This window comes from Habropoda laboriosa, unplaced genomic scaffold, assembly GCF_001263275.1.
Source record: "Habropoda laboriosa isolate 0110345459 unplaced genomic scaffold, ASM126327v1 scaffold143, whole genome shotgun sequence".
Classification (NCBI taxonomy): Eukaryota; Metazoa; Arthropoda; class Insecta; order Hymenoptera; family Apidae; genus Habropoda; species Habropoda laboriosa.
The window spans coordinates 3,086,799-3,101,226 of record NW_017100404.1 but is presented as its reverse complement, the minus strand read 5'-3'; the positions used below and the strand labels follow the sequence as shown (position 1 = coordinate 3,101,226).

The 14,428-nt window shown below is 40.6% G+C and overlaps 1 protein-coding gene across 1 annotated transcript in view; it reads left to right on the top strand.

Annotated features, from left to right (window-relative positions):
* LOC108575340 overlaps positions 1–14,428 on the top strand; it is a 413,517-nt gene that overhangs the window by 240,756 nt on the left and 158,333 nt on the right. Inside the window, exon 7 of the mRNA XM_017938107.1 lies at positions 10,445–10,748. Within this exon, the coding sequence (XP_017793596.1) occupies positions 10,445–10,748 (304 nt within the window). The remainder of the gene's footprint in view (positions 1–10,444; positions 10,749–14,428) is intronic.

Here is a 14,428-nt window from a genome sequence, read left to right as displayed (position 1 = left end):
ATTACGAATCAAATAATTAAACAAAATTATACTGAAATATAGAAATTTAAAATAAATAAAAAATTTAGAAATACGGAAATACAGAATTTTAATTTAATTTTTCAAATTCAATAATAAATACACGAAGAGTATGTTTTATTCCGTTTTGGATGGAATTTGGAAAGGTTTTCACTGGAAAAAAAAAAAAATATTGTAACAGAGATATCTGTAGCTGATTTGATTGAAATCTTCTGTGACATTTTCGCGGCTATAAAATAGCCCGGTAGAGGGAAAAGCGCGTCGATAGGTATCCTCTGGCAAACGTGATTAGGGCTTTCCATCGTTCCGGGGAAGTTTGACGGCTGATCAGGAAATAAAAGTAACGCCCCGATGATGGAGCGTAATTTAATTCTGTTTGCACGAAGTAATAAGCGTCGAATTACACCATTCGCCGGTATTTTCTGATATCCAGTCAGCTCTTCAACTTTTTGCCTCCTCCTCATCATTATATAATGGAGGGAAAGGCGAGTTTTCCATTACGTAACTCGTTTGTGCAGCTATTCTTCGCGAGTGAAACGATGAAAACACCTTTCTTCTTCGATTAATTTCCCATTTCGTGCCGGTGAGCGATTGTTTCTTTCAAAACTACCTAATTCTTTCGCGAGCTCTCATTGAAACGGATAGCGGATACGTTTCGTATAAACGAACGAAAGCTTTTCCTCCTTTTTTCTTATTCGACAGTCGTTGCATTTTATCGAAATACTGGATACTTTAAATATATTTAATATAGGAAATAGAATACTAAAATTTATGAAATTTATAGAAAATAGAATGTTAAAATACACGAAATTTATAGAAAATAGAGTACTGAAATATACGAAACCAATAAAACATAGAAATCGTGGATTTTAGAAAATTTCTCATTGGATAATTGCATAAATTTTTAAAGAGCACCTAATGTAAAGGAAATAAGTTTCCTTGAAATATATTAACATCCTCACTCCAATTTGCCACAATTACGCGTATTCTGTTAACCCGGAAAAAGATTACACTCGTTTCTTCAAAATTGCAAAGGAAATGATGGAAGATTAACAACTTTCCCTCTAAAAAAATCTCCAAGGATCTCGAGCGAAAGATTAATCAGATCGGGAAATATCATTTGCGTTACATTTAACGCGCGGTGGTAGGTCTTCTTTGTGGAAGGACACGGTTTCACCAAGAGTAAAACCTCGACTCTTTGTACCTCGGTGTACAGGTCACAATCTCCCCCGTTTTTTCCGTTTCTTTCCCGTTCGCAGCTCGCGACACGATTTCCCTGTGAATTGGCCGTGCTCTTATTATCAAAAAACATTCCAAACAGGCTCCTTCCGTTCGACTTTAGGCAACGGTATACCCAGAAGAGAAAAGAAAGAGTCTCGGGGTACTTAACCTGTTTCCTGTTATCCCTTGAAAGCCTCTTATTTCGCGGATGTTACGTAGAATTTACACAGAATTCGTTGTTCCACGCAGCAGTAATTAAACGGCCAAAGAAAATATAAAAGGACAGTACAGACGGGGAGCTTCCTTCCTTCCTTGGCAAGCGAGCTTCGCAGCCGCAATTGTTTCCCTTTGCACATCTTTGATTCGAGTCGGGTATCCACTGTTCACGTTGCTGCTCTCCAACCAGCTCCTCCCAGCGAGAGCTTTTAATGCGTGATGCTTCGTTCGTCGCTTAGATCGGTGAATCGATGGATTCGAACGAAACTTTTTGGAAATTCTTATTGTTAATTAGTTGGTACGTAGAATTTACTGTGTTCGCGTGTAAGATTGTTCGCTGTTGAATGAAATAGAAAAGGTTTGAATGATATGTTTTAGCAGAAAGTGATAGATTTGTGAGGAAAATAGAAGAGGAGACAAGGTTTCGTTATTTTTTTGTGCACAGTAGGGTAGCTTGAATAATTTCCTAAATTTGCCGGGAGATCTTGGGAGCTCTTAGGGTCTTAGTAATTTTTTAATAATTGCTTAACTTCGTTTCACATTCAGCAAGTGTCTTAATACTTACAAACAGTGAATTATGTTTGCGAAGTTGCAGCAAAAATCGAAGAATGCTTTATACTACTAAATTATTTTATTTATACAGCAAATTTCTTTTTCAGTCATTCTGAAGATATTAGGTCATCCCATAAGTTCCTGTCGAATTTTACAATTTATATCGATATGCCCAACCTTGTGTCCTTTAAATTGGACAAAAAGAAACGTGTAAACGCCTTCTCGTTTCACAATTTTTCTTGATTCCTCGGTCGTCGCTATAGAACTTCCTTGAATTTTCCTTGAACCTACTTTACATCGCGTATTTAAATTTACGAGCAGTAGCATACCCGCACATTTCGCTCTAAATCAAGTAATGAACGCGAAGAGCACAGTAAATCAAGTCGTCGCCGATCAAGTGATCAATTATCCCCGATTGCTTCCGTAGCATTAAACAGCACTTATTAACAGTTATTTCTGTACCAGTTTCAATCCTCTGACCCTAACACAGAGCGAGAGCCAGTTGGAAACAACGGTCGTATCCGAGCCTCTCTCTCTGTCGTTCAAAGGAAGACGTTCCAAGGCCGCTTAATTGAAATCTAAAAAAGACGCTCCAAGTGCGCAACATCTCTCGGGGTTCTTATACTTCCGAGTAGAAGGAGGTAGAAGAAGAAGAAGAAGAAGAAGCTACGCTTCGCCCTCGGTCCAGCGAGCAGAGCTTCTCTCCCCCTCTCTCCGTCCTCTCTCTGTTCACCCCTTTCTTACCGAGCGAACGACCGGCCCACCATTGTAAGTTCCACGGCGTATCTCTGTTATCGAAGTAAATCCACGTAGTCCTTTTCCCGGGGTTCGAACGGCGACGCTGCCGCTTGAAATAAGGAAGGACGAAAGGAAGCGCTTATACCTCGAGAGGTATTCTCTTCGAGAGCTTTTCTTCGAGAGCCAGCCTGTATATATATATATATAAAGAGAGAAAAGTATATATATAGAAAGGGGATGGAGTGCGGAGGGCAGTCGCGTCTCTTGGTCCAAAAGGGATTTGCGACAAGTTCTTGGCGGAGGAAGGGATGGGTGGAGGAGAAGAGGGATTGAGAAGGAGTCGTTGGCGATGCAGCCAGGAAGAGGAGCCTGGTCGTTTCTTTGGTCTTGTGCTTGTAAAGAGGGCTTGCTTTCCCACCTCGATATCGTCGATACCCCCTTTGTTTCTCGGCTTCCGTCCCGTCCGCCTCGCATTAAGAATGCTCTGACCCCATGAAATGAAAGAAAATAAAGCGGGGCAAACGGCCCTCCTCCAAGCTGATAGCGTCCCTACCACTCTCTCTCTCTCTCTCTCTCTGCCTTGGAACCTTCGGCTGTTCTGCCAACGGCGGAATTAATGGAGAGTTGATAATTGGCGCGAATTTAATCTTCGACCGTGATGGCTGCCTCGAGAGGAGAGAGAATTCTCGCGTGGGAAGCTTCTTGGGCTGCTGTGCGTTCGAAATGGACGGTTTTGTTTGGGTGATTTGGGAAAGGAGAAGTATTAGTGGTGTTGCTGGTTTTCGGTGGTGAGGGTAGTTTGAAGGATTCTTTGGGTTTTTTTGTAATTGCTTGTGGAAGTTTGACAGGGTGGAAGAAGGGATGGAATTGAACTATGCGAGTGTTTCGAGAGATAGAGTGCTTAGACTGTTGCTGTGACGGAGTGAGCTTGAGTATTTCAGTGTTGCTGAATTCGAGAGGATTAACTGTTAGAGAGAATCGAGATCGAAGAGTGCAGAGTATTTGAAACCATCAAATTTTAGAGTTTGAGAGGCAGTATTAAGTTTTTAGTATTGTGTATTAATATTGTATTGCCGAATCCGTGAATTCAGGGCTCTTTAGAGGCTTACCGATGTAAGTTGTTAGAGAAAATCGAGATTAAAGAATTTTAGAGTTTTTGAGAGAGTAGCCTTTAGTGCGGTGTATTAATCTTCAAACGTATTCGTTATTGTTATCAATTTTGTTGAGTAAAAACCATAGAATTCTACTGCAGTGACATTAGCGATCGAAAGGGACGTTAGATAGCTGAAATATTCATCCTCGAGGAACTCTATCGCATCGATGTAACCTCGTTTTAATGTCGCGCGTTATACACCTCGAAAATAAGCCGCCATAAAAGTCGGCTGTTTTCACTGCTGAGTTGTTTCTCATGTTCCCATCGGATCCTCGAGAGGAATTTTTTTTATACGCGAGATGCGACTCTTTCCTTTTTCAGGGACAGGAAGCTTTGTTCTTCGTTTCTTTCTTCTCGATCTGCATGTAAAATATGGATCTTGCGTGTGCGTGAGTTTGGAACGTAAACTATTGGATTTAGCGGGTGGCTTAGAAAAGAACAGGAATGATTCTTTTTTTCCCTTTTTTTGAAAGGAAAATGGTATCGTATTCAAGGTCCACGTTAATTATTCAGGAACTTCATTAGCCTCGAGATGGTATACGATCGATTCTACTTTAGAAATATATTTTCAGCCGGGTCCTTTGAAGGATACATCGTCATTAGAGGGGAAAAAAGGATCCGAGGAACTTTCGTTCTTTTGTTTCTCTTTCAACAACGAAGCTTTCCTTTCCCGCTTCGACGTCTTCAATACCGTCTTTGTTCGTGCCATTTTCCTCCTCCTCGCTGTGCTAGAAACGTGTCGCCGCGGATCTGAGAGAAAAGGAAGTAGAACGAAAGAAATTATGAAAGTATAAACACCTTCCATCGTTGACGTTCTTATCTCCTCCGCGGAAAATGTCGAAGTTCATTTAAAACTGACGAATATAGATCGTTGTTTGTTCGGGAGCTTTGTGATCACTTTCTAAGCGGAACAATGACACGAGGAATATTTTTTTTATCGATCCTTTTTTGTAACATTGTTATATGACATTTTTCGTGATTTTTTGAACCATATTAAGAATATTTTTGAAAGAATTTATTATGCGAATACTTGGAACGCTAATTTACTCGTTCGTATTTAACTCGTTGCTGATTCAATCAGCCAAATTTCACGTTCGTTCGTGAGTAAACTCGGTGAAAATCAATTTTCATCTTTATTTATCCTTTCATCGTGGAATGTAATATCCCCTTATACAATATTTCAGTAAATACTTGCACCAACTAATAAACTCATTTTCACTACGTGGACCATTTGAAAAATTCTCAAATAAATAGTCAAGCGACGGTAGGAATTTTGAAATTTTTAGTTTTCCAGAGATTTTCATTTCTCTTACAAAAAATCAAAGAATTAAAGTAAAATTCATTGCCACGTCTACTTTATTCCCTAAATTCATCTGCCTCTAACATCCGTCTATTCCCAGTTTAAAAACTGTCCCGGTGGAAAGAAGTTCTTGTCAAACAAGAAACCTAAGAATGTCGTAGACGAATATTTTTCAGATCTTAACGCTAGAACTACCAACCGGGTCGAAATGACCCATGAACGACTTTCCAAAAGTGAATTTTTATGTAACTAAAACGTGATTGAAAAATTAGATTAGATCGGTACAAATAGAAGCATACATGCAGAAAACAATGTCGAAAAGTTACAGATGGTAATACTTGCTGCGTATCGAACATTCGCTGTTTCTGGAAAGTTGCTAGTGGGTCATTTTGGCCTAGGCCGGTAGTTCTAGTGTTAAGAAACTCACGGCTTCGCAATTACACTGAAAAATAGAAATCGCCTGAAAGCCAACGCAATAATCAGAACAGTCCCAAAAAAAAAGGTAAGAAGATAACGAGTGAACAATAGTATCCACCTCTGTACGTCTCAGTAGTTAATTATTCAGATCACACCCTCCAGCGAGCTTTATTACCACGGAGCGTGGGCAAATTACCAAATAAATTACGCTCTTTATCCCCTTCTCCTCGGTGCTTTCGCAAGTAGCCTCTCGGTTTTCCCTTCGCATTTTCACGGCGAAGAGTCGCGAGAGTGGGACGATCGATTCCCAAGTGGTCGACGAGTCCCGCGGGACGTACACGCGTTTTTCGTTAATAACTCGGAAACGAAGCTGCAAACTACATTTTGGACAAGGAAGAAGTTGTCCAGAGTCACCCCAGCAACCCCCCATTTCCGGATGTTCGAAGAGTTACGGGACACCCTGTATATGCGTGGATCAGAAAGGAGAGATACGTGAAAAGTTGAACGAATTAGCTTTTACAAATGAAACCTCCCGAACCGGTTGAAAGTTTACCTCGTGATACCTATTTAAGGGAACTCGTTCCTGTATCGATTAACTGTAAAACTTGGACCGATAGTGAGAGAAAGAGAGGGAGAGAGAGAGAGATAGATAGTTGTCCTGGTGAACTGTTGGAAAATTTACTGGAAACGATGTCGCTCGTGCTACGCTCTGGCCACTTCTTAGCGCGATCCACAAGAGAATCCTCTCTTCTGCCGGAAGATACGGGACGTGGACAATGTTCGAGAGCTCGTTAAAGTTTCACCGGAAGAGAGAAAGGGTTGCGCCTCGAGAGCCACCGCTTGGAATACATTGAGGCGGGCTGGACTACGTTGACGAGCTCCTGCTCTTATATTTTTAATGCGCCTGTCTTTTGCGTATTCGCTTCTTCATCCTTGCTATAGCTTTCGCAAATTTTTCTGTTATTGCTGTTATCGTCGTCTATTCTATTTCTTCTTTTTCAGTCTCGCAAGCTTATTGCAGATTTTTATTGTTCACATTACACCACTGTTTATCCTTGGCACAATTTTCTCAAATTTTCTATTTTTATTATTATCATCATCTATTCTATTTCTCTTATTTCTGCTTTTTTTTTTCATTAGTGATTTGTGTCGTATCAACTGCAAGATTACTGCAGATTGTTTACATTATATTATCTACTGGTACAATTTTCTCAAATTTTCTATTACTGTTATTATTATTGTCATCTATTCTGTTTCTATTAGTTCTTCTTTTTTAATTAATGATTTGTGTTCTATCAGCAGCAGGGTTATTAGAAACAGCCGGAAAAATGTATTTTATGCAGTCACATTTTGTTGCTTACATTGTACTAGTTTGCTGATTAATTTGGATTTTGATGAATTTCAGCAGATCGCGAATTTTTTTCATTTTCTTGAGACTGTCTTTGAGAGTGCGTGTTCCGATTATTCATAGGATGTTAGAGGAGGCCGAAGCGAATGGCCATACTTGAACTTACTATTCGCCGCTTTTGTTTCCACGCGGTACGTTTGAACCGCGCGTCTAATTAAGACATACGTACATCCTCCCTTTCATTCGCCAAAATCAGCTTGTTCTTATTTTTGCTCATTGTGCAAAGCAAGAGTTCCCCTCCTGCAAATTAAAGGTTAACGCATAGGTGGAAGGTCAAAGGCTACGTTTCCCGTTCTTTTTTCTTTTTTATTTCCACGGAGCTCGACAATTTTCTAAAACATGAAACAACTCTTAAAAGAGCCTTACTTAACCTTTCACTTCTAATTAAAACCTTTGATATTTAGCGGAGTAAAGAGGTTTCGGTGGAGAAAAAGACCGGTGAGAATGAAACTTTTGGCGAATTAGGGCGTATGAAATGCATTGTCTAAAGATTAACCGAAAGAAAAGGTGTATAAAATAAATACAAGCGTGCTCGAATACCTAGTTTATGGGAAAAGGAACTCTGATAAAATTAGACAGTCGATCCTATTTAGCTTCCGACGCAAGTTAATCGAGTAATCCCGAAAAACGTTCCGTCAGAGTCGTTTCCCTCTCGACTCGGTAGCCTGACTCGGTGATATTCTAGGTAAATGTTTGTCGAGAGAAATCTGATCCACCTGGGAGAGAACGAAGTGTCCTCCGTATCGATGGTGAAAACGAGAAGAGACGACGTTGCGCTCGACTGTGATATAGATCAACGATTTACCGTCGCACTTGCCCGCTGTTTTATCCGCGTTAAATCTCGGATCTCGATTATAGTTACGACTAGACAGCGGCGTTTAACGATGTCGTTTCCACCGTGTAACTCATTGCTGGATTAATGCAATTATGGGCCAGGCGGCTGTATCGGGGGATCAACGTATTAGACGCTTCTTAAGGGCGATAAAGGTGCCCTTCTTATTCGTCGGTCAAACTACACGGCCAACTTGTTGCACTTTCTTCGGTTTTTCGTTAGATTCTGCTCTTGTCCTTTTCTCTGTCGTATTATAATTGCGCTAACCGGAAAGCACGAACATTGAACATTTTTTCAATGTTGGAAACTCGCTTCTTTGTAACACACATTGACCAGAGTCTTGTATGTTTCTCATTTTGAATTTGCGTCCGTTAGTATTTCTGGTATTAGTGCTTGCCTATTCTTGTGCGATCTAATGGGAAATCTTCTCGTAGAAATAAATAAAAATAAATATAGTGAAATACGATGTGGTTTGTAAATATTCATTTTCAAGTAGATATTAACCCTTTGAGTACTCGCTAAAGTACTCTGTTGCTAAAACATACGAGAGTAGGTTACAAAAAAAAAAAGTAAGAAAATTCAGTAATAAAATATTTCCGTGAATGTAATTTCAGTTTCAATGTGTAATACATCATGAATATGTAGTCTCGATATAAGAGGTCCCAGATTAATCCTAAATTTCTTTATGCATGAATTCTTGCTCCTCCCGGCAAAATGTGAAATTGTAATCAACCCTTTCTCTTCTCACGAACAAGAAAAAATCAAATTACAAAGGATCAACAGATTAACCAATTTCATTCAGTAGGTATATTAACATAAACCTCGAAATTCCATGCTACACCTTGAAACGCAGTAATGCTTAGAAATACATGTTAACATTCCCAGTTGATATCAGAACAATTACAATTTCGTCCTCTCAAAAACCGCATTACCTTTTTCCCCTCTCAACAAGCACAAGAAGTCGTCGTCACAACCTCGCACAAGTGTCCACGACAAATTGCATTCAAGCAAGTTTCCTCTCGCTGCGAGACCTTTCAGCGCAGCACTTCACATTAAGTAGCACATCACCCTTTCGCGATCGAACGCAGTAACATCCCCTCGAAACGAAACGAAGAGCCTTTGCACACCTCATCGGTCGAAATTCATGCGCCAACTTGTTGCTACTTCTTTCGTCCCGCGTTTCAAACCCGGTCCCTTTTCAACCAGTCTCTTTTTTTTCTATCACGATAGATTTTCGGGAACTTGTCGAAGTCTCTCGATGCGTGGTGCCGCCTTGTCGATCGCGTGTCGCATATGGATCTCTGGAGAAATGTCCCGGAGAGCAGGGCAGAGTCTTTAGCTGTCGCGAAACGATCGTAAGGCTGTCACGTCGAGGGCGAGCTTAGATTCTCCTCGTAGATAGCTCCACGCCAAGATCGTCGTGCTGCTCGTTGTACAGGATTTCCGGAGTTCAGTAGATTCTCCATATAGATAGCGACCTAATTGGACCGACATAATTTTCTACGCCTGACTCGGGGCACATAGGATGATCGAGTTTTCCTGGATGTTTCTTGCGAGGTGCTGCTCGAAGGATTATGAAACGGCATGCTGGACTTGCTGCTACTCTGATCTTGGCGATACGCGAAATGAATTCTCGGTTTCTTGCTGAAGTACGCGGATTCGGGTTACGATGTGATGAATGTTCTTGTTTCTATCGCGATGGAAGACGATCTGGATATATATTGTACCGTGTGGTGGAGTTTATTCGACGTGTTCGAGTGTGAAAGTAAGGGATTGAAGGAAAGAGGGTGCTGTGAATTTCTTTGGGTTTCTTGGAGTAATTTTGGTGAAGGGTTTTTTGTTGTTTAATTTTCTTTTGAGAACTCTGTGATGGAAGATTGTTCTTTTTTTGTTTTTAATTAGTATTAGTATTTAGGGGTGAGTCGTAGATTTTTAGTTAGCAAAGTATTCAGGAGTAGGTCATAGATTTTTAGTTAGCAAAGTATTTAGGAATATTTTTAGTTAGTAAAGTATTCAGGAGTGGGCCATCGATTTTTAGTTAGCACAGTATTCGGGAGTATGTTTAGTTAGTATGAGTAAATGTTTTTAGTTAGCAAAGTATTCAAGAGTGGCTCGTCAATGTATTCAGGTTAACAAAGTATTCAGAAGTATTCTTAGTTAGTATTAGTAAAGATTTTTAGTTACTAAAGTATTCAGGAGTATTCTTAGTTAGTATGGGTAAAGATTTCTATTCAGCACAGTATTTAGGAGTGGGTCATCTATTTTTAATTAGCAAAGTATTCTTAGATAGTATGAGTAAAGATTTTAAATTAGCAAGGTATTCTTAGTTAGTACGAGTAAAGATTTTTAGTTGGCAAACTATTCAGAAGTGGGTCGTCGATAATTTTCCACAGATCCCTATAATTACAATTTTCAATATTACATTCCCTCATTACCGTAAAATTTCCTGAAAATTCGTAAAATCCAACCGCGATAAAAAATTCTCAGAAAAATACAAGTGAAACGAGAATACGATCATTCGCAAAATTTTCATTATATTTCGTACAAGTTCTTCAATTTCAAACGCAATTTTCCCTCGTGATTTTCCAGGAATGGACACATGCTAACGCATCGAAACAAGAAGCCATACGAATGCAAGGCGGAAGGTTGTGGCAAGTCGTATTGTGACGCGAGGAGTCTGAGGAGGCATACGGAGAATCATCATGCCGGTAGCAAGGTGAACGAAAGCGTTAGTCCAAGCAGTCCCACCACCGGTCCACATACACCAAATACACCAGGAAGCAATCCCAGCACGCCCAGCACGCCAGGTGCCACGTCGACACCAAATGGCCACGGACATCCGGCCCTGAAGCAATTGCTCGCCACTGAACCCACACAGACGCAACAGCAGAAGGTAAGTCTGCAACACGTTCGCCGTTTATTTCCTTAACGCTGCCAATCGGGTCAAAAGTGACCCATTAGCGACCTTCCAAAACTGAATTTTTAGTAAAAGTTCGATTCGTATCGGTGCAAATAGAGGCATACAAACGATAATATTCGCTGTTTTTGGAAAGTTGCTAATGGGTCATTTTTGACCCGGTTGGTAGATTTAGTGTTAAAAATTCTTTTTAAAAAATGCACGATTATTTCCGTATTTTATTCGGCGAATTTTTAAGAATCTTTTGAATTTACTGTTATCCTTACAAAGTTGTGTATTCAGTAATAGTGAATATTGATGCAAGATTGATTTTGAATTATTTTTGAAAGAAGGGAACTGTATAGTAGATTTCATCTCGAAATCATAAAAATCGATTGTCTCTGTTATTGAACTTGATTTTCATCTCTGTTTGAAAACTTCTTAGCACTGATCGCTACTTTTCTTGTAAAATAAATTGACCACTTTGTGTCACTGAAAGGTATTCTGTAGTCTGAGTCATAAAAAGTTATGAAAAATCCAGCAAGTGACAAATTTTGTCAAAGATATGACCACATGATTCCCAAGCATTAAGAAAACCTGAAAACAAAATATTCTCCACGTTTCGTCTACGTATCAGCCATTACCCAGTCCTAATCCAATTAAAAAGTTTGCCACGCGTTCGTCGATGCAGATACACAAGGTGTCCCACATTTCTCGCAATCGCGAAACATTTTTAACCAACGTTTTCCCTTACCACTCGCAATAATGGAGATATCAGAGGCGGGCAGAGTTGTCGAGACACCCTGTATATATCGTGACACCGTTTTCTCGAAATTGGTTCGATATTGGTTCGCCTGAGATAGGTTTAAAGGCTTAGAGAAACGGCAGCCCTCCAGGATGAGTCCAGTCAACGCGGATCTGAAGATCAAGCGACGTAAGAGGATTACGTTGATCTACCTGATCGTCGAGCATGTTACGCGACCTCTAACTGCGTCCTCGTTAATTTTTATACGTCGTCCGCGGATCTTCAATTTGTCCGATTCTACCGCTCTCGATAAATGGATTCCACGAATTAGACTGGTCTCTCTGTGTCGAAGACACTCGTTCAGGATTTCGATTGTTGCGGAGAATTCTTTAATAATGATACTACGTTTCGGACGTTTCTTCGTTCGATAGGTGTATTTATTGGAGGAACTATGGGATCCGGGGAAAATTCTACGAAATGATTTCGCTTGATCTCGAGGGTTCAGAGACGCTTAGCCTTTAATTGGAGAATTAATGATACGCTTCGTGGAATAGTTCGAAATGTGGCGTGGAACTATTTTTACTTCTGCGTGGATTTTTTCTTGAAAGTTGCGTGGGGTGGAATGATCGCAATTTTCAGTCTTGATTTCGTTCGGAGTTCGTTACAGCAATTCTCTATTTTTATTCCAATGAAGCAGTAGAAAGAGGATTGTATTAATATATTTTCAGTCTACAACAGAAACATTGATAAGATCACATTATTCTGACTATCAGTTTCAGTCTCTTCGCAACACTATTATTCCAAGAAGTGACGTACACATTTTCCTTCATTTCACCCCCAAAAAATGGTAAATTATTTTTTGCACAAATTCGTTATTTTATTCGTTAAACGTACAGAGGACAGTGTTGCAAAGGCAACGCATATTTTTCAGTACAACACATCTCCGATCGAATCCGCAGAGATCAATGTAAGCGAACTGTCACAAACCCACACAAATGTTGCAAAGGCAACGCATATTTTTCAGTACAACACATCTCCGATCGAATCCGCAGAGATCAATAGCCAAAGTAAGCGAACTGTCTCAAACACACACAAGTCTGCCAGTCAAGTATGATCGTATATGTACGTTATACACACGTGAGTTAATTGATGAAGAAAATGACGATATCGAACGGAAGAGGAGGAATCTTACACAAGGACAATGCAGTTCAAACAACTAGAGCGCGTAATTACCAAGAATACAGTAATACAAGGTCCTAGGCAAACACAGTGTTAATATTGCGGGCCATTACCAACGCAGTAGAAACTGGTCGTATCAGTCAGCCATCGTTTACACTAGTACACAGCGGCGGGCGCTGCTAGCAGTAGAGTTGGTTAGCATATAATCAGCCAGCCGTGACAGTAGCACAAGTTTGTAGAAACTCCGACAGCAGTAGTTACTGATCACACGTTGACGACAGTAGTAGATGTCAGAAATTAGCCGCTGGCAATAATCGTCTGCGTAAATATCTGGTGACAGGTTAACGCACCTAATTTATGCAAAATGTTCTTCGAAATTTCTCACGAAATCGAGACGCAATCACTTGTTAACTCGGAATTTTCTTTTATGGAGTTTTTTCAAGAATTACATGTTATATTGGTGTTTTTGTTTATGATGGGGGTAAAATAATAATTGTCAATGCTGGTTTGAAAAAATCGTGCTTTAGCTTTTAGGAAGAAATCGAAGATTTTAACTGCAATATTATTATAGTTTTGTAATTTCTAAGAAATGGATTTCCTGCAGATTAGGGCAATTATGTTTCACGAGTTCCAAGATGAACTCGAGGGAAAAATGATCGATCAGGACGAAAAAGCATCACTGAAGGAACCGTCTGAAATTGGTTCGATAAATTTCGAAAATAAAGAACGCAGTCAGCTAAATCGTTTATTAAATCCTGAAATTTTATCACAGTCCATGGAATCTGTTCACCAAACCTCTCGACAAACATCGCAGAAACTCGAATTTTCTAAATTATCTCAATTAAACTAACTAAACTCAAATACTTCAACGTAACAATCACGCCCAATAACCAAAATTCAAAATCATTGCGCTGTAACTCCCAGTAACTCCTCCCGAGTATTCCATCTCCACGCAGTGAAGCCTTCGCTTAATCCGGCAACCGGAAATGGCGCGACTTGGCTGTTCCGTTCGCTCCAGCGCCTTTCAAGCAGCCCTGTCTGTCGAGCTTTATTGGCTGCGACGGTCGGCAGTGGTACAGCAGGGTCATTGTCGGACGATAAAAGGGCGCGAGAGAAAACGGAACTGCTCGCGAGAAATCGAGGAGCCCGAGGAATAAGAAGAAGCGAGCGAAGAAGAAGAAGAAGACGAAGTGAATGGAAGAAAGGGGAAGGGAACGTCGGTGAGTCCACCCTTCTTCATCTCGCTTGATCCCCCGTCCACCAGGGCCGCCTTCAGAGCTGGGTGGAAATTAGTTCTCGGCCGTGGAGCACGGAATTATTGCTGCTTTCAAAGTCGCTGGAGCTCGAGCTCGCCGCGCTTACATCTGGCCTTCTCCTCTCCGGAGCACGCTGGAGAAAATACAAGGAGAGGAGAGAGGAGGGGTGAGGTTGCGAGGGCGTATACGCGAAAGAGAGAGAGAGAGAGAGAGAGGAACGTGGAAGAAGCGAGGGTAGTTAAACCGAGACTACAAATCTACGATATTGAGTTAGAAGTAAGGCGAACCCTTGAAGCGGGGGCTAATAAAATTTGATGACCGGGAACTTCGTAATGAGAATGAGACGCGGAAAGAGGTGGAACAGGGAGAAGGAGGGATGATATCGAGCGCAGAGGGGAGGAGGTAAAGAGGAACGGTCGAATCGACCGCCTATGAAAACTTCTCAGACACAACGAGTCCCGTGATTTACGATATTTCATCGAACATTACACCGAGAC